The sequence below is a fragment of the Nicotiana tomentosiformis genome, chromosome 9, assembly GCF_000390325.3.
Source record: "Nicotiana tomentosiformis chromosome 9, ASM39032v3, whole genome shotgun sequence".
Lineage (NCBI taxonomy): Eukaryota > Viridiplantae > Streptophyta > Magnoliopsida > Solanales > Solanaceae > Nicotiana > Nicotiana tomentosiformis.
This window is the reverse complement of record NC_090820.1, coordinates 90,047,734-90,069,051: the sequence shown is the minus strand read 5'-3', so window position 1 is coordinate 90,069,051 and position 21,318 is coordinate 90,047,734. Positions and strand designations below refer to the sequence as shown.

The window sequence follows — 21,318 nt, the reverse complement described above, 5'->3', positions numbered from 1 at the left end:
ATTTTTGTATCATAAGGAATTTACGTATCCTTAGAACCACACCTAAATTCAACGTTTTCCAATTTTTCAGCTAAACAGTTTGGCACCCACCACGGGGCTAAGGATAACAGTGATTGTTTGATATAAATCTACAGTACACTCCAGCTTACAACCTCAAATCAGCAATGGCTCTACCTATCGACCTCGAAGCCGGCCTTCAAGATGAAACCAACAACTTGGCGCCCGGAGCCGGAAGGCTACCTGACAACGGCAACGAGGCTCCGATTGAAGAACCCGAAATTCGAGCCGAAGTACCATTGGATATCAATTCACAAATAGCTCTAGAAGCGAATCAACGTTCTTAACCGAAAAGAAGCGTTCAGGGCGGTGCTCGACCCATTGCCCGAGACACCCACAGCATGGGGAAAATCGGGGTCAGCTTGCGTATGATTTTCGAAATGCTACAAGCCCAACAAGCAGTGATAGCTCAGTTACAGAGCCAAACTCATATGCAAAGCAGGCCGAACTTCAATCCACTTCTTCGAGAAGTCACCCCCATAACGGAGCCCGCCATAGTAAAATCAAACGAGCAAGAATCAGGGACCACTCTTGAAATTACTAAATTACTCGAGGAACTCACAAAATAAGTCGAAGCCAACGACAAAAAAGTGAAAACATATAATGCTAGGGTCGATCAAATCCCGGGGGCTCCGCCAATGATAAAAGGGCTTGATTCAAAAAAATTCATACAAAAACCTTTTCCCTCGAGCGCGGCCCCAAAACCAATCCCCAAAATATTCTGTATGCCCGAAATTCTCAAATATAACGGTACAACTGATCCTAACGAACATGTCACCTCCTACACATATGCCATCAAAGGCAACGATTTGGAGGACGATGAAATCGAATCCGTGTTGTTGAAAATTTTTTCGGAGAAACCCTCGCAAAGGGAGCAATGATCTGGTACCACAATTTGCCGCCAAATTCCATTGATTCTTTTGCCATATTAGCAGATTCATTCGTAAAAGCACATGCTGGTACCACAAAGGTCGCAACAAGGAAATCAGACCTCTTCAAAGTAAAACAAAGGGGTAACGAAATGCTGAGGGAATTCGTATCCCGATTCCAAATGGAACGTATGGATTTGCCGCCGGTCATAGACGATTGGGCCGTACAAGCTTTCATTCAAGGGTTGAACGGGTTAAGTTCGACAACATCACGTCGGCTGAAACAAAATTTGATCGAGTACCCGGCAATAACTTGGGCAGATGTACACAACCGGTACCAATCAAAAATCAGGGTCGAAAATGATCAATTGGGAGCCTCGTACGGACCCGCGCATCAAAATCGCACTGCCACTAAAAATCAGAGGGAAATCAACAGAGAACAAAGATCGAACAGAGACCGATACCAACCATACGTCACAGATCGGATGGATAACGGTTCAGCACGTGATACGGTTCGGAACAACCGAAGGACTGATCGGGGGAAAAATTCTCGGGGACTTATGAGTAAGAGCGGCTTTGATAAATATGCTGATCCTATAGAAGTTCCTCGATTATCGGAATATAACTTCAGAATTGATACATCCGCCATCGTATCGGCCATCAGACGCATCAAAGGCACCAGGTGGCCTCGACCCATACAGACCGATCCTGCCCAAAGGAATCCTAATCAAATGTGCGAATATCATGGCACCCATGGCCACTGAATGGAAGATTGTAGGCAATTAAGAGAGGAAGTACCCCGCTTATTTAACAAATGGGACCTTTGGGAATTTCTGAGTGATAGAGCGAAGAATCAGTTCAAGAACAAGGACGTCGGCAAGCAAAACGAGATAGAAGAACCGCAACATGTCATTCACATGATCGTCGACGGCGTCGATACCCCTTAGGGACCAGTGCTTAAATACACCAAAACATCGATTGTGAGGGAAAAGCGATCTCGAACTCAAGATTACACACCCATAGGGACTTTGTCTTTCAATGATGAAGATGCAGAGGGAATCATCCAACCCTATAATGATGCACTGGTAATATCCGTACTCATGAATAAAACTAAAATTAAGCGTGTGTTAATTGATCCAGGTAGCTCGGTCAATATCATCAGATCGAGGGTCATAGAACAGCTCGGCCTGCAGAACCAGGTCGTACCCGCAACTCTGGTTCTAAACGGATTCAATATGGCATATGAAACCACCAAAGACGAGATAACCCTACCGATAAACGTGGCAGGAACCATCCAGGAAACAAAGTTTCACGTGATCGAAGGCGATATGAGATATAACGCCCTTTTCGGAAGGCCATGGATCCACAACATGAGAGTTGTACCTTCGACCCTACAGCAGGTCCTCAAATTCCCTACATCGGGAGGTGTCAAAATAGTGTATGGAGAACAACCGGCCGCAAAGGAAATGTTCGCCGTCGAGGAAGCAAAATCAATATCTTCATCTTCACCGATAAAAGGAACGGGTTTAGAAGGAGATACAATCAAAGAACAGAACGCCAAATAGCAATCACAGACATCGGCTTCGACCCAGTCAGGTAAGCGGAACATTGAAGAAGATGATGATCGATGGATCCCTCGATCCTTCGTAATCCCCGATGATTCCGATGCCACCAAATCAACGATTGAGGAACTAGAGCATATCATACTGATCGAACGCTGGCCCGAGCGAAAGGTATACCTGGGGACGGGTTTGAGCCCCGAACTCAGGAAGAAACTCATTCGATTTCTTATTGATAATATCGATTGTTTTGCCTGGTCCCATCTAGATATAACAGGGATCCCGCCGGACATAACGACGCACCAGCTAAGCTTAGACCCTAGGTTCAGACCAGTGAAGCAAAAAAGAAGACCCTAGTCTGAGGGAAAACACGCATTCATAAAGGATGAGGTAACCAAACTTCTCAAAATAGGGTCCATTCGGGAAGTAAAATACCCCGAATAGTTAGCCAATGTGGTTGTAGTGCCTAAAAAGGGGGACAAACTTAGAATGTGTGTGGACTATAAAGATTTGAACAAGGCATGCCCCAAAGATTCCTTTCCACTTCCCAACATCGATCGCATGATCGATGCCACGGCTGGCCACGAGATCCTCACTTTTCTCGACGCCTATTCAGGGTATAATCAAATTCAGATGAACCCGGACGACCGGGAAAAGACTCCATTTGTGACCCAATATGGAACATATTGCTACAACGTAATGCCCTTCGGACTAAAAAATACAGGAGCTACTTATCAACGCCTAGTAAATAAAATGTTCGAAGAACAAATAGGTAAATTAATGGAAGTCTATATTGATGACATGCTAGTTAAATCCCCACGCGCAGAGGACCATTTGACCCTTTTGCAGGAAATGTTCGAGATTCTGAGGAAATACAACATAAAGCTCAACCCCGAGAAATGTGCTTTCGCGGTCAGTTCGGGCAAGTTCCTCGGCCTCATGGTGTCAAATCGGGGAATCGAGATTAACCTTGACAAAATCAAGGCCATCGAAGACATTACCATCGTGGACAGCATGAAAGCTGTACAAAGGTTAACGGGAAGAATTGCAGCTTTAGGCTGGTTCATTTCAAAATCATCAGATCGAAGTCACAAATTTTTCTCCCTACTTAAAAAGAAGAACGACTTCGCCTGGACACCAGAATGCCAGCAAGCGTTGCAGGAATTAAAACGATATCTATCGAGCCCACCACTGCTTCACACTCCAAAAATAGGCGAAAAACTATACTTATACTTGGCGGTATCGGAAGTCGCCGTTAGCAGTGTCTTAGTTCGCAAGGAGCAAGGTAAGCAATTTTCTGTTTATTACATAAGTCGGACCTTAGGAGAAGCTGAAACTAGGTATCCGCACTTAGAGAAATTGGCACTTGCGCTAGTAAGCACCTCCAAAAAGTTAAGGTCGTACTTTCAATGTCACCTCATAAGCGTAATAACCACCTACCCACTCCGTAATATTTTACATAGGCCCGAACTGTCAGGCCGATTGGCCAAATGGGCCATCGAACTCAGCGGGTACAATATCGAATATCAACCCCGTACGGCCATCAAGTCTCAAATTTTAGCAGACTTCGTGGCCGACTTCGCGCCAGCCCTCATACCCGAAATCGAAATAGAACTCCTTCTGAAATCAGGTATATCGTCAGGGGTATGGAGACTTTTTACAGACTGGGCTTCGAACGTAAAGGGGTCCGGGCTAGGCATGGTTTTGAAACCCCCCACGGGCAACATTATTAGGCAAGCTATTAAAACTGTCAGGTTAACTAACAACGAGGCCGAGTATGAAGCCATGATTGCAGGTCTCGAACTAGCTAGAAACTTGGGAGCAAAAGTCATCGAGGTGCATTGTGACTCTTTGCTGGTAGTGAGTCAAGTAAACAAAACCTTCGAAGTCCGAGAAGGTAGAATGCAAAGGTATTTGGACAGACTGCTTATTACTTTGCACCATTTCAAACAATGGACTCTACGGCATATTCCGCGAGAATAGAATAATGAGGCCGATGCTCTTGCGAATTTGGGATCGTCGGTCGAGGTAGATGATTTGAGCGCTGGGACTATCGTTCAACTTTAAAAATCGGTAATCGAATATGGGCACGCCGAAGTAAATTTTACTATCTTAACCTGGGATTGGAGAAACAAGTATATTGAATACTTAAAAAATGAAAAGCTCCCGTCAGACCGTAAAGATTCCAGGACCCTACGAACAAAAGCTGCTCGATTTACGTTGGCCACTGACGGAACATTATATCGAAGGACCTACGATGGACCAATGGCAGTATGCTTAGGTCCGGGAGATATCAATTACATCCTCCGGGAAATACACGAGGGCACTTGTGGGAATCACTCTGGCGCCGACACGTTAGTTCAAAAAGTGATCAGAGCAGGATACTATTGGATTAATATGAGCAAAGATGCGAAAGAATTTGTTCATAAATGTGATAAATGTCAAAGGTTTGCGCCAATGATCCATCAACCCGGAGAGCAGCTTCACTCGGTCCTATCCCCATGGCCGTTCATGAAATGGGAAATGGACATCGTCGGCCCTCTGCCATCGACCCTAGGTAAAACCAAATTCATTTTATTTATGACTGACTATTTTTCTAAATGGGTTGAAGCGCATGCGTTCGAGAAAATAAGAGAGAAGGAAGTTATAGACTTTATTTGGGATCATATCATATGCCGATTCGGGATACCCGCCGAAATAGTATGTGATAATGGGAAGCAATTCATTGGCAGCAAAGTCACAAAATTCTTCGAAGATCACAAAATAAAAAGGATACTATCAACGCCATACCACCCCAGTGGGAACGGACAGGTCGAATCAACAAACAAGACTATTCTTCAAAACCTGAAGAAGAGGTTGAACGACGCCAAGGGAAAATGGAGAGAAATCCTGCCCGAAGTCCTTTGGGCATACCGGACAACGTCAACATCCAGCATGGGGGCAACCCCATTCTCCTTAGTGTATGGTTCCGAAGCATTGATACCGGTTGAAGTCGGTGAACCTAGTCCCAAATTTTGATTCATGATGGAAAAATCAAATAACGAGGCCATGAACACCAGCCTTGAATTATCGGACGAAGGACGGGAAGCTGCCCTCATCCGATTGGTCGCCCAAAAGTAACGAATCGAAAGGTATTATAATCGAAGAACTAAGCTTCGCCATTTCAAACCTGGGGACTGAGTGTTAAGGAAAGTCACCATCAATACCTGGAATCCAAACGAAGGAAAATTAAGACCGAATTGGGAGGGACCATATCAGGTGCTCGAGGACGTCGGAAAAGGATCATACAGGCTCGGCATCATAAACGGCAAACAGCTATCAAGCAGTTGGAATGTATCATATCTAAAATGGTACTATTGCTAAAGGTACGAACTTCCCACATTCATTTAACTAACACCTGCAGAAAGTCCGGACAAAAGCTAAATGTTGCTATGTGGAGTCGATCGCTAAACCATCCAGAGCCTTTGAACCCACACCACAAAGCTGAGATGGATCTTTCGCTTAAAAGCACATGTTGCACTCTTTTTCCCTTAGACCGGTTTCATCCCAAATGGGTTTTTCGGCAAGGTTTTTAATGAGGCAACCATCGATCGCGGTGCACTTTTAAACAGTATCCGAGGCCTCTATCAAATCGACCTCGAATATCGGGGGGGAAGGGGCATCAGGGGCCTCAAATACATCAAATTCAGATACAGGAAAAGTCATTTCACAACAATACGGTTCCAAGAGGAAATATTGTAAGAGCCAAATGGTCAAAACGAACCATGCCCATGTAGATTGGCCCGAACATAGGCACAAAACATGAACACATATACAATGACTTGAGATTTATTGTTCAGCCAGAATTAAGATTCACTCAATTATTTAGCCTACGGGCTACATTGTCTCGAGTTCGATACATTCCCTCGACTATTAAGCCTATGGGCTACATTATCTCGAGTTCGATACATTCACTCGACCATTAAGCCTACGGGCTACCTTTATTTCGAGCTCGAAATATTCACTCGACCATTAAGCCTACGGGATACCTTTATTTCGAGTTCGAAACACTCACTCGACTATTAAGCCCACGGGCTACGTTATCTCGAGTTCGATACATTCACTCGACCATTAAGCCTACAGGCTACCTTTATCTCGAGTTCGAAACACTCACTCGACTATTATGCCTACGGGCTACCTTTATCTCGAGTTCGAAGCACTTACTCGACTATAAAGCCCACGAGATACATTATCTCGAGTTCGATACATTCACTCGACCATTAAGCCTACGGGCTACCTTTATCTCGAGTTCGAAAGACTCACTCGACTATTAAAGTCCACGGGCTACATTATCTCGAGTTCGATACATTCACTCGACCATTAAGCCTATGGGCTACCTTTATCGCGAGTTCGAAACACTCACTTGACCATTAAGCCTACGGTCTACCTTTATCTTGAGTTCGAAACACTCACTCGACCATTAAGCCTACGGGCTACCTTTATTTCGAGTTAGAAATACTCACTCGACTATTAAGCCCACGGGCTACGTTATCTAGAGTTTGATACATTCACTCGACCATTAAGCCTACGGGCTACCTTTATCTCGAGTTCGAAACACTCACTTGACCATTAAGCCTAGTGCTACCTTTATCTCGAGTTCGAAACATTCACTCGACCATTAAGCCTACGGGCTACCTTTATTTCGAGTTCAAAACACTCACTCGACTATTAAGCCCACGGGCTACACTATCTCAAGTTTGACACATTCACTCGACCATTAAGCCTACGGGCTACCTTTATTTCGAGTTTGGAAACATTCACTCGACGGCTGATAAGCTACTTTTATTCTGAGTTTACATTAACTCAACCATTACGCTACACCTGTGGAGTTTGAATCATCGACTCAACAAGCAAACCCAGGGGCTGCAAATTTGATCGATCATAGACTACGAGTCAAAATTGCCTTATTATATATATATATATATATATATATATATATATATATATATATATATATATATATGTGTGTGTGTGTGTGTGTGTGTGTGTGTGTGTACAAAATTGCCTACGCAATTAATTTACAAACATGAAGAGCTAGAAACTAAGCTTCATGGTCGAGCTCTTCCCCATCCTCGGATCCGCTTTTGCTACCATCGTCATCATCATCATCAAAAGCTAAGGCTTCAGCTTCCGCTTCGAGTTCTTTTGCCGTTTTTATCTCATCGGTAAGGTCAAAACCTCGAGCGTGTATCTCCTCGAGGGTCTCCCTCCGAGACCTACACTTGGCAAGTTCGGCAACCCAAAGAGCTCGAGCGTCGGCGGTCTTCGCCACTTCCCGGGCCTCCATCTAAGCAGCCTCGGCGTCAGCCCGATATATGGCAATGGACTTATCCGCCAAGGTTCTCGACGACTCAACCTCTGCCTTAGCCTCAACAAGTCGTGTTTCAAGCTCATCGATCTTCTTAGCTTGAACCAACCCATTTTGCTTGACACTTTGAAGTTGAACGTCGGCCGATAATAATTGTGTTGAGATGGTTTCTTTTTTCGCTGCGAGGCGGTCGATGGTCTCCTTCCAGCGATTACATTTAGCACGGATTTGATTGACTTCTTCTCGAAGCAACCCGATCTTTTCGATCTTTTGCTGCAACTGAGAAAATGAAGGATTAACTTCAACAGTTGAAGCAGACCCATACTTTAACAAAAGGAGGCTCACCTGTTTATCGAGCTCGACCCCTTCTTCACGGACCTTAGCCAAATCCGCTTTGAGATCCTTTATAGCCTCGTCCTTTTGGCCGAAAAGAACCTGCAGGGCATCTCTCTCACCTAAGACCTTCCGGAGCTCGGTCTCACACTGGCTAAGATCGACTCGAAACCTATTAATAGCCTGCACAGTAAGAAACAGGAGTCAAGTATGGAAAAGAACAAAGAAATCAAGTGTGGAGGAATCATTACCCGAGTAATGAAATGCTGAGCCTCCTCTAATAAAAGAGAAGCATCACCGATATCGAAACCATCGTCGACCCCAGTAAAACAATCCCTAAAAGGATCCCCTGCACTAGAGCCAGCGCCGATATCAGGAGTCTTCAACTCTCGAGCTTCCTTTAACGCCTCCTCGAAAAAAGATGGAAGAGAAGGCGAATGACCCATTGTCATAGCCCCGAGCAAATCACTCGGAGCACTCCGGTCGAGACTCAGGTCTTCGGAACCAACTCCGACAGGCATAGCCACCATCGGCTCGGGAGCTCTAGCAACCTCGATGGCCTCCGTATATCGAATTACCAAAGCCAAAGAGCTATCTTCTTCTCTCAATCGTTGGACCGAGTCCATCGAAAGGGCGATTGCTTTTCTCCTCACCTTTCGGGTTTTGGGTTTCGGGTCCTCTGACCGAGAGGAAGCTCTTCGCTTCTTATCTTTCCCTTGTTTGAGAACTAGGGACTTGTTTCCTTCTTCACCGCTCGAAGGCCTCAGAGCGGCATCACTGGTTACACCTGTACGAAGAAAACCGGTAACAAAAAGAACGCGCAGAAAACTTCGAAGAAAACAGGAAGCAAACCTCACAATGACTTTTGGCCTCCCATCTGCCTTTTGCCAAATCACGCCAAGCACGTTCGGCATAAGAGGAGCTCGAGGCTAACTTCCGAACCCAGTCCTCGAGGTCAGGTACGACTTGTGGCAACCAAGGGGCAGCTGAACATCAGGGAAGGACATCAGAAAAAATCTAAAAAAAGACATGAAAGGTAAAACAAGAATCACTTACGATCAAAATTTCATTCTTCAGGGAACGACATCTTCTCCTCCGGAATAATATCACGGGTCCTCACTCGAATATATCGACCCATCCAACCTCGATCCTTGTCTTCATCGATGCTCGACATCAAAGCCTTCGATGCCCGACGATGAAGTCTAATTAGTCCTCGGAAAATTTGAGGCCGATACAGTCGTATGAGGTGATTCAGAGAAAAATCCACCCCCGGCTTCGATAGAAAAAAAAGCGCAACAAGATCACTATACGCCATAAAGAGGGATGAATTTGGCCAAGAGTAACCTGGTATCTTTTGCAGAAATCGATAATCACCGGGTCGACGGGCCCCAATGTAAAGGGATACGTATAAACACTTAAAAAAACCTCCACATAAGTAGTGACGCTCTCATCGGAGGATGGAATTTGCAACACAACCTCGGGACCCCAGTTGCAATCTTTTCTGACGGCCTCGAGATGATCCTCCGTTATAAAGCACATATACATCGATACGTGCTCACATCTACCCGGAACGGATGAAGGATTCTCCACCCTAAAATCGGTCTTCAAAATACACGGGCCAGGAACATAGTCATAAACGGACGGCTCCGCCGGCGCCTTATCATCAAATAAAAAGGGGGCATAGACAGCAATAGAGGGATCCTCCCCAAGATACATTAAGAGTTCATGTTGCTCATTGAGCCTTTCTATTGATTATTCCCATTTTATCGCAAAATACTGGTATTGTCATTTTTGTATCATAAGAAATTTACGTATCCTTAGAACCACACCTAAATTCAACGTTTTCGATTTTTCGGTTAAACAGTAATATTAATGTCTCAAAAGATTTCAGGCAAAAACGTATAAGTGAGATGCAAAAGAAAAAAACTATATGGATCATATATATAAACAATGATTAGGAATTTTACAAAATATAACTATAGTCAATAAACACAGAGATAATGACAGTTAATAAAAAGAGCAAAAAACATAAGTAGACAGTATTTAAGAAAATTTAACAGAATCCTGACATTAGTAAGTAATTAACAAAATAACACCTAATTAATGTCACTCCTTAAGAGAAACGTAACGTTTTTTACTTATTTGAAGGAACTAAGTTATTATTAAGCTGTAAATCCTCCAAATCCATTCCTTTTGTTTTTGCTTATTTGTACGGATTCACTTCTAACATTTATATTTCTTTTCTTCTATTTAAACTCTCTTATTTTCCTTCCCTTCGTCACTTAAAAGAAATTATGCATATTCATTCAAGATTCTAGGAGTCAAGTCACTAACACACTAACTCTCCTATTTTCTGACCTTTTGTCTTTCTTTTAATTTTCTTTTAAGGTGAACTAAATTAATAGAATATTTACATAATATTCACAATATAATTTACATTATATTTTTTTATACAAATATATATCAATGGAACCTGAAGAGTAATAGGTGAAATATTTTGATAAAATATTTACATTATATCCATAGTATAATTTCAGTTAATAATGGTTTATTTTAATGAAGGAATATTATAATTATATAAAACTTTTACAATATAATATATTATAAATATACTAAATGTATATTTTCCTGAAAAAATAAAACTGTCCAAATAAAAATAAAATATTGAAGAAAAAAATACCAGAAATCCCCTTTGTATAAATATACTTTTGAGGTATAATTTCATTATAAACATACTCAATTGTGTGTATTTAACATCGTATAAATAAGGTATGTTTTGAATTCAAAGGTTGTTATGCAATATTTTTGGTATATTATATGTATGAAGTATATATTTAATATGTCATATTTTAATTAGACATGTTGTATCAAATATTAGGAAAAATCTGCCATACCGATGAGCAATGACAACATATCATAAAGAAATTTTATACTTGAACACTTGATCGTGTGGTAGGTGATGATACTCTGTTGTGTATGGTCAAAACCGATTAAGTCAGTCGTACGGACTGGTCGAGATGGTAATACTTCAATCAAAGGGTATCTGCGTGACGACAGGTCGAGGTCCGAAGTAAAGGCGTCAAACTTCGAGTTCTAAGACCGATCAATGACAAGCTTGGTATCATTATCGAGCTCATATCCAAATCGAACTACGAGGCAAAGCGAAGATTATCGAAGATGCATAGACAGACCAACACTCACCCCGAATATCGAGACTCTAAGTCAGAATCGAGCTCGAACCGAGGCCGAGGGCTCTATCCAATACCGAGCTCAAGCCAATATCGAGCTCACAGACAAGAGCAGTTGCAACCGCACTAGGGGAGAGAATCTTGGTGGGAATCGAGGAAAAGATAATTTATCATGGGTTCTTCACTATATATATTTTATTATAGATAAAGTAGGATCCCTCTACTATAAAGAGGAGAATCCTTGTAAGCATAGGGCGAACACACATTGTAACAAAGACAACTTTAGAGAGATTAACACCTTTGGGCTCATTTACTTTGCCTTGTTCATCAACATTTCTTTTTTCTCTGCCTTATATTTCATTCCATTTATTAAGAATATATATATATATATATATATATATATATATAATATATATTTCTATTTCTATTTCACTCTATAATTTGTACCAAGTTATATCACGTATCCTTAGAACCATACACAAATTTAACTCTATCCAATTTTTCGGGTAAATAGTTTGGCGCCCACCGTGGAGCTAGGGATAACAGTGTTTGTTTGATACAAATTTGCAACACACACCAGTTTACGCTCGTCTTTTAAGAGTGTCTCTGACTCGAACTAGCAATGGCAAACCATCGATTAATGGCTTTACCCACCGACAATGAAGTCGGCCTTCAAGACGAAACCAATAACTTGATGCCCAGGGCCGGATGGCCTCTTATTGATGTCATTGAAGCTCGAGTCGAAGTACCTGAAGCTTGAGCCGAAGTACTGCTAGATGACAACTCACATGTGGCCTTTGAGGCAAACCAACGTTCCGATCCAGAAAATAGCATTCATGGCGGTACTCGATCTACAGCTCAAGACTCCCATAACATGGAAGAAAATGGAGTCAACTTGCGTATGAATTTTGAAATGTTGCAAGCCCAGCATGTAGCGATAGCTCAGTTGCAGAGCCAAACCTAGCTACCAAGCAGACCGGAGCCCAGTCCACCTCGAGAAATTGCCCACCGAACGGAGCTAGCCATAGTGAGGTCAAACAAACCAGATTCAGGGACTACCCCCGGAATTACTAAAATACTTGAGGAGCTCACAAAGAGAATTGAGGCCAACGATAAGAAAGTAGAAACATATAATTCCAGGGTCGATCAAATCCCAGGAGCTCCGCCCACTATAAAAAGGTTGGATTCCAAGAAATTCGTACCAAAGCCTTTCCCTCGAGTGCAGCCCCAAAACCAATCCCGTAAAAATTCTGTATGCCAGATATCCCCAAATATAACGGTACGACCGATCCTAACGAACACGTCACCTCTTATATGTGTGCCATCAAGGGTAGCAATTTGGAAGACGATGAAATCGAGTCCGTGTTGTTGAAAAAATTCGGAGAGACCCTCTCGAAGGGGGCGATGATTTTGTATCATAATCTGCCACTAAATTCCATCGATTCATTTGCCATGTTAGCGGATTCCTTTGTAAGGACATATGCCGGTGCCATAAAGGTTACAACGAGGAAATCAGACCTTTACAAAGTAAAACAAAGGGATAATGAAATGCTGAGGGAGTTCGTGTCCCGATTTCAAATGGAACATATGGAATTTCCACCGGTCACAGATGACTGGGCCGTCCAAGCTTTCATCCAAGGGTTAAATGAGAAAAGTTCAATAGCGTCACGTCGGCTGAATAAAATTTTGATCGAGTATCCGGCAATAACTTGGGCAGATGTACACATTCGATACCAGTCAAAAATTAGGGTCGAAGACGACCAATTAGGAGCTCCTTCCGGATCCATGCATCAGAACAGATCGGCTATTAAAAACTAGAGGGACATCGATAGAGAACAGAGGTTGAACAGAGACCGATATCAACCATACGTTGCAGATCGAACGAACAATGGTTCGACACGCAAATATCGCATAGAACAATTGAAGGAGTGATCGATGACAAAATTCTCAAGGGCTTATGAGCAAGAGTGGCTTTGACAAAAATGCCGATCCTGTAGAGGCACCTCGACTATCAGAGTACAATTTTAGCGTCGATGCATCGGACATTGTATCGGCGATCGGAAGAATCAAAGATACTAGGTGACCCTTCCCAAAGGAACCCAAATTCGATGTGCAAGTATCATGGTACGCATGGCCACAGGATCGAGGATTGCAAACAATTAAGAGAGGAGGTAGCCCGTCTATTCAATGAGGGCCACCTTAGACAATTCCTCAGTAACCGATGCAAAGATCACTTCAGAGAAAGGGACGCCAATAGAAACGATAAGTAAGTAGAACCTCAGCATATCATTCATATGATCATCGGCGGGGTCGACACTCCACAAGGACCCATACTCAAATGCGGCAAGGTATCGGCCACAGGGGGAAAACGAACTCGAGGTTATGTACCCGAGGGCACTTTATCATTCAAAATTGAAGAAGCGGAAAGCATTTCTCAGCCTCACAACGACGCTCTCATAATTTCTATCCTATTCAAGTTAAGCGTATTTTAGTGGATCCAGGTAGCTCTGCGAATATCATCCGATCTTGGGTGGTGGAGCAGCTTGGTTTGCAGAATCAAGTTGTTCCCGTAGCTTGGGTCTTAAGCGGCTTCAATATGGCCAGTGAAATGACTAAAGGGGAAATTATTCTACCCGTGAATGTGGCCGGAACTATCCAAAATACCAAGTTCCACATAATTGAAGGCGACATGAGGTACAACGCCCTACTCGAAAGGTCTTGGATCCACAATATGAGGTAGTGCCTTCGACTTTCCACCAAGTAATAAAATTCCCTACATCGGACGGCGTGAAAATAGTATAGGATGAGCAACATGCTGCGAAGTAAATGTTTGCGATCAATGAGGTAACACTGATACCAACATTATCGGCCTCGGAAAGGTCGAGCATAAAATATAGACGAGAGGATGAATAGCTATCACATCCACCGGTCTCGGCCGAATCGGTGAAGCAGAAAATAAAAGATGACTAGGAAGATTTTCTGACCCCTCAAACTTTTATCGTCCTCGACGACTCTGACGCCACCAAATCGACGATCAAAGAACTGGAGCAGGTTATATTAATCGAATATCTACTCGAGTGGAAGGTATACCTGGGAACGGGATTGACCCCCGAACTCAGGAAAAAACTTATTCAATTCCTTATTAATAACATAGATTGTTTTTCTTGGTCCCATTTAGACATGGAATGGATCCCATCGTCGATAACAACGCATCAGCTGAGCTTGGACCCTAGGTTCAAACCGGTGAAGCAAAAAAGAAGACTTGAGTCCGAGGTAAAGCACGTATTTGTAAAGGATGAGGTAACTAAACTTCTCAAAATAGGGTCAATTCGGGAATTAAAATATCCCGAATGGTTAGCCAATGTAGTTATAGTCCCTAAAAGGGGGAACGAACTTAGAATGTGTGTAGATTATAAAGATTTAAACAAAGAATGACCCAAAGATTCTTTTCCACTGCCTAGTATCGATCGCATGATCGATGCCACAGCCGTCCACGAAATCCTTACTTTTCTCGACGCCTATTCCGGGTACAATCAAATTCGAATGAACCTGGAGGACCAAGAAAAAACTTCATTTATCACTAAGTATGGAAGGTATTGTTATAATGTAATGCCATTCAGGCTAAAAAACGCTGAAGCTACTTACCAACGCCCAGTGAATAAAATGTTCGAAGAACAGATAGGTATGTCGATGGAAGTTTACATTGATGACATGCTAGTTAAATCCCTGTGCGCAGAGGACCATTTGACTCATTTGCAGGAAACATTCAAAATTTTAAGGAAATACAACATGAAGCTCAACCCCGAGAGATGTGCTTTCGGAGTTGGGTCGGGCAAGTTCCTTGGCTTCATGGTATCGAATCGGGGGATCGAGATCAACCCCGGCAAAATCAAGGCCATCGAAGACATCTCCGTCGTGGACAGTGTGAAAGCAGTGCAAAGGCTAACTGTATGGATAGCTGCCTTAGGCCGATTCATTTCAAGGTCATCAGATCGAAGCCACAAGTTCTTCTCTCTACTGAAGAAGAAGAAGAACTATTTCGCTTGGACCTTGGAATGCCAACAGGCACTAAAACAATTGAAGTAGTACCTATCGAGCCCACTACTGCTTCACACTCCAAAGAAAGATGAGAAGATTTACTTATAGTTGGCGGTGTCGGAAATCGCTGTAAAAGGAGTCCTAGTTCGAGAAGAGCAAGGTACACAATTTCCTGTTTATTATGTAAGTCGGACCTTAGGAGAAGCAGAGACTAGATACCCACACTTAGAGAAATTGGCACTCGCACTAATAAGAGCCTCTAGAAAGTTAAGACCATACTTCCAAAGTCACCCCATATGCGTTTTAACCACTTACCCACTTCGTAATATTTTGCACAAACCCGAACTATCAGGCTAATTGGCCAAATGGGCCCTTCGAACTCAGTGGGTACGATATAGAATATCAACCCCGTATGGCCATCAAGTCCTAAATTTTATCGAAATTCATGGCCGATTTCATGCCAACCCTCGTACCCGAAGTTGAAAAAGAACTTTAGTTAAAATCGGGTACGTCGTCGGGGGTTTGGACCATCTACACAGATGGTACTTCAAATGTGAAGGGGTCCGGGCTTAGCATCGTATTGAAACCTCCCACATGTGGAATTATTAAGCAATCCATCAAAACCACTAGATTGACTAACAATGAGGCCGAGTACGAGGCCATGATTGCAGGTCTCGAGCTAGCTAAAAGCTTTGGGAGCAGAAGTCATTGAAGTCAAATGTGACTCTTTACTAGTGGTAAACCAAGTAACAAAACTTTCGAGGTTCGTGAAGATAGGATGCAAAGGTATTTGGACAAATTACAGGTAACTCTGCACCGTTTCAAAGAATGGACCCTACAACATATGCCTCGAGAGAAGAATAGTGAGGTCGACACACTCGCAAATCTAGGATCATCGGTGGAGGAAGATAAGATCGACTCGGGGACTATCGTTCAACTCTCGAGATCTATAATCGAGGAGGGACATGCCGAGATGAATTCCATGAGCTTAACATGGGATTGGAGGAATAAGTATATTGAATACTTAAAGAACGGAAAACTCCCATCGAACCCTAAAGAGTCGAGGGTTCTACGAACCAAGGCTGCTCGATTCACGTTGGTTGAAGATGGAATATTATATAGAAGGACGTTCGATGGACCATTGGCAATATTCTTAGGGCCAGGTGACATCGATTATGTTTTAAGAGAGGTCCACGAGGGAACTTGTGGAAACCACTCCGGAGCCGAACTACTAATTCGCAAAATCGTCAGAGTAAGATACTACTAGGATAGCATGGAAAAGGAAACTAAGGAGTTTGTTCGAAAATATGATAAATGTCAAAGGTTTGAACCAATGATCCATCAAACCGGAGAGCAGCTTCATTCAGTCATTTCCCCATGGCTATTCATGAAATAAGGAATGGATATCGTCGGCCCTCTACCATCGGCCCCAGGTAAAGCTAAATTTATTTTATTTATGACTGATTATTTCTCTAAATAGGTTGAAGCACATGCGTTCGAGAGTGTGAGAGAGAAAGAGGTTATAGATTTCATCTAGGATCACATCGTGTGTCGATTTGGGATACCAGCAGAAATAACATACGGCAATGGTAAGCAATTTATCGGTGGTAAAGTGACAAAATTCCTTGAAGACCATAAAATAAAAAGGATACTGTAAACACCATATCATCCTAGTGGGAACGGACAGGCCGAATCAACGAACAAGACTATCATCCAAAACATGAAGAAAAGATTGAACGAAGCTAAAGGAATGTGGAGAAAAATTTTGCCCGAAGTCCTTTGGGAATATCGGACAACATCTAAATCTAGTACGGGAACGACTCCATTTTCCTTAGTGTATGGCTCCGAAGCTTTAATTCCAGTCGAAGTCAGAGAACCCATCGCAAGGTTCCGACATACATCAAAAGAGTCGAACTACGAGGTTATGAATACTAGCCTCAAATTATTAGATGAAAAATGAGAAGCAGCACTGGTTATAATGGTTGCACAAAAACAACGAATTGAAAGGTACTACAATAGAAGAACCAACCTCCGCCATTTCAAGGCTGGGGACTTGGTCCTAAGGAAGGTCACCATCAACACTCGAGATCCTAATGAAGGGAAGCTCGGCCCAAATTGGGAAGGACCCTATCAAGTCCTCGATATAGTCAGGAAAGGGTTTTATAAACTTGGAACAATGGGTGGAAAACCATTACCAAACAATTTGAACATATCGCTTCTCAAACGATATTATTGTTAAGCTATGATTTTATCCTCTCTATCATCTCTCTCTCTCTCTCTCTCTCTATATATATATATATATATATATATATATATATATATATATATATATATATATATATTTGACACTAACTCATTACAGGAATTCGACAAAATACATCAAGACTTCTGGTTTTAGAGCACGCGTTGTACTCTTTTTTTCCTTAATTCGTCTTTTATCCAAAATAGATTTTCCAGCAAGGTTTTAACGAGGCAACAACTATATGCTACCTGAGGGAAATTCAATAGTATCCGAGGCTCCTTCATAATCAACCTCAAATACTGGGGGGGATACCATCGAATAAATCAAGTTCGGCACAAGAAAGTTGTTTAATATCAAATTCATGTCGGACAAGGTCTCGATAGAGAAAAGTGTAAGGGCCAAATGGTCAAAATGAACCATGCCCACGTAGTTTTTCTCTAACCCTGGCACAAGATACAAACACATGTATAATGACTTATAAAGGAAAACTTTTTCTTTTCAGATATCTCACAATTTGAAAAGATCTTCCTACTTCATGATTCAAACATGCTTAAAGGCCAACCACCATCAAACGAATTTTGATACGAGCGATCAAAAAAGCCTACGGGCTACAAATACCTTGAGTTTGAGATCGAAGCAATCGCTCACTCAATTCTTAAGCCTAAGGGCTATCTTACTTCGAGTTCGAGCAACTCACTCGGTCACAAAAGGCCTACGGGCTACGATACTTTGAGTTCTAGTTCGAAGTAATCACTCGCTCAATTATTAAGCCTAAGGGCTATCTTACTTCGAGTACAAGCAATCACTCACTCGATCATAAAAAACCTACGGGATACGATACTTTGATTTCGAGTTCGAAGTAATCACTCACTCTATTATTAAGCCTAAAGGCTATCTTACTTCGAGTTCGAGAAATCACTCACTCGATCATAAAAATCCTACGGGCTACGATACTTTGAGTTTGAGTTCGAAGAAATCACTCACTCAATTATTAAGCCTAAGGGCTATATTATTTCGAGTTCTAGCAATCACTCACTCGATCATAAAAAGCCTACGGGCAATGATACTTTGAGTTCGAGTTCGAACCAATCACTCACTCAATTATTAAGCCTAAGGGCTATCTTACTTCGAGTTCGAGCAATCACTCACTCGATCATAAAAAGCCTACGGGCTACGATTCTTTGAGTTCGAGTTCGAAGCAATCAGTCACTCAATTATTAAGACTAAGGGCTATCTTACTTCGATTTCGAACAAATCACTCGACCATAAAAAGCCTACGGGCTACGATACTTTGAGTTCGAGTTTGAAACAGTCACTCACTCAATTATTAAGCCTAAGGGCTATCTTACTTCGAGTTTGAACAAATCAGTCGACCATAAAAGCCTACAGGCTACAAATACTTTGAGTTCGAACAATCACTCACTCGACTATTAAGACTAAAGGCTATGCTACTTTGAGTTCAAGCAAATTGCATGAAGCCTAAGGGATAAACATTTTCTTAAAACACAAGTAAACAAAATCCTCACTAAGTAGAAGAATGGGAACAGAGACAAGCTGGAAAAAAGAAAATACTTTATATACATAATGATATTTACAAAACGACTGATCAGGGCCTTACAAAGGAACCAAATCATCTACGGGAGCAGTCTTTTCTACATCGGGATCCTCCCTCACTCTGAGACCCGCTTTGGCTCCCGTCATCTTCATCGTCATTATCATTGTCATCATCATCAGAGTCCAAGGCCCCAGCTTCAGCTTCAAGCTCTCTTGCCTTTGTTATCTCTTCAGAAAGATTGAAGCCCCAAGCATGGATCTCCTCGAGGGTTTCCCTCCGAGTTTGGCATTTGGAAAATTCGCCGATCTAATGTGCTTGAGTTCGAGCTGTATCAAAAACCTCTCTTGCATGGAACTGAGCAGCTTCGGCATCAGCCCAGTAAATAGCCACCATTGCATCTGCATCGGCCTTTGTTTTTCAGCCTTGGCAAGTTTAGAGGCCAACCGAGCCTCGAGCTCCTTCGTTTCCCTTGCTTAAGACAAGCTTTTCTCCTTCAGGCTCTGAAGTTGACTTTTGGTCGCTGACAACTAGGCCCGAGCAGTCTCTCTCTCTCTAGCAAGGTGGTCCATATTTTCTTTCCATTTTAAGGACTTTGCCTATCTCATCAACCTCCTCGCGGAGTTTCCCGATCAACTCAAGCTTCTGCTGCAGCTGTGAGACTGAAAGATTAGCCATCGTTCCATTATCGAGCCCATAAGCTTTTAATAGTATCATTACCTGCTCATACAGATCAGTCTGATCTTGGTGAGCCTCAGTCAACGCAGCTCGTAGATCCTTGATTTCCTCCCCTTTTTGCCCTAAGAGGAGTTTAAGGACATTCCTCTCCTCCGTAACCCGTTGGAGATTGACCTCATATCGATGCAGCTCAGCTCAGGATCAAGAACATGCTTCTCGACAAGCTTTCGCAGCCTACGAGGGTAGAAGAAACGAAGTGAAAAAAGAAAAATATACATGAGAGATAAAACCAACAAAATAAATTAAGGTTTACCTGATTCAAAGCTTGCTGCACTCCATGGAAAAATCTGATGCCTCACTGCTACCGGCAACATCCTCAACGCCAGTAAAAAAACCACAGAAGGGATCGTCCCCCTCATGAGGCATGTCTAGTTCAAGGGCCCCCAAAGCTTGGGTTTCCCGAATCGCCCCTTCAAAAAAAGTAGGAAAGGTGGGCGAGTCTTCGATTGCTGCTGCCTCAGGTAAGTCACTTGGGGCATTCCCTTTGGTTCAAAGAGATTCAAAAATAGTTCCTTAAGATATATTCCCAATCTATTGGCTTCGATTGGAAACATCCTCAATTTACAATGACAACTTTTCCCGAATCCTTCTCCGATATACCCTCTATTTGAGCTAGAGTTTTATAACCCACCATCGATCTACTTGCCCGTGGAGCATCGGTGGTCTTCTTTGTTTGGGCCATCAGCACAAACTCCTCACCTACTTCTTCCTCATCATCATCTCTTAGGCATTGAACCGACTCTGAGGTCAAAGGGATGGTATTCTTCTTCGACTTACAAGTCGACCTTGCCTTCAATTTTGGATTCTCGGAAGTAGAGGCCCATTTCCTCTTATTTTCCTTTGGTGGTTTAGAAGATGGGATCGAGTTCTCTTCCTCGCCGGGCAGGGGCCTCAAAACTGCGTCTCTACGCAGGCCTACACACGAGAAAATTGGTTAAGTATAAGGAGAATGTTTCATTCGAACTCCCAAAACATAAAAGATAGGCTTACCATGATGTTTCGCCTCCTATCAGCCCTTTGCCATATCACGCCATGAACGTTCGATGTAAGAGGAGTTTGAAGCTAGAGCCAGTACCCAGCTCTTAAGGTTGGGAACGACACCAAGCATCCAAGGAACCGCTGCATCACAAAAGGGATATCAGCAAGAAAACAAACAAAGAAACAAGGCAATAGGGAATAAAACAGTAAAGTACACTCACGATTCATATTCCATTCTTTGGGGAACGACATCTTTTCGGCAGGGATCGGGTCTGAAGTCTTCACTCGAACAAACCTGCCCATCCAACCTCGATCAGTATCCTCGTCTATACTCGAGAACAATACCTTGGTATCCCGGCATTGTAGTTTTATCAATCCTCCTCGAAAGAGGAGGGGACTATACAGTCTAATAAGATG

The 21,318-nt window shown here is 42.6% G+C and overlaps 1 protein-coding gene across 1 annotated transcript; it reads right to left on the bottom strand.

Annotated features, from left to right (window-relative positions):
* Positions 1-7,811: 7,811 nt before the first annotated feature.
* LOC138899175 (COP1-interactive protein 1-like) lies at positions 7,812-19,863 on the bottom strand. Its single transcript, XM_070185304.1, has 4 exons — positions 19,780-19,863; positions 19,308-19,494; positions 8,417-8,952; positions 7,812-8,348 (listed from the first exon to the last, which is right to left on the bottom strand). Exons 1-4 carry the CDS (start codon positions 19,861-19,863, stop codon positions 7,812-7,814), a joined length of 1,344 nt encoding a protein of 447 aa, XP_070041405.1.
* Between the last annotated feature and the right edge of the window lie 1,455 nt (positions 19,864-21,318).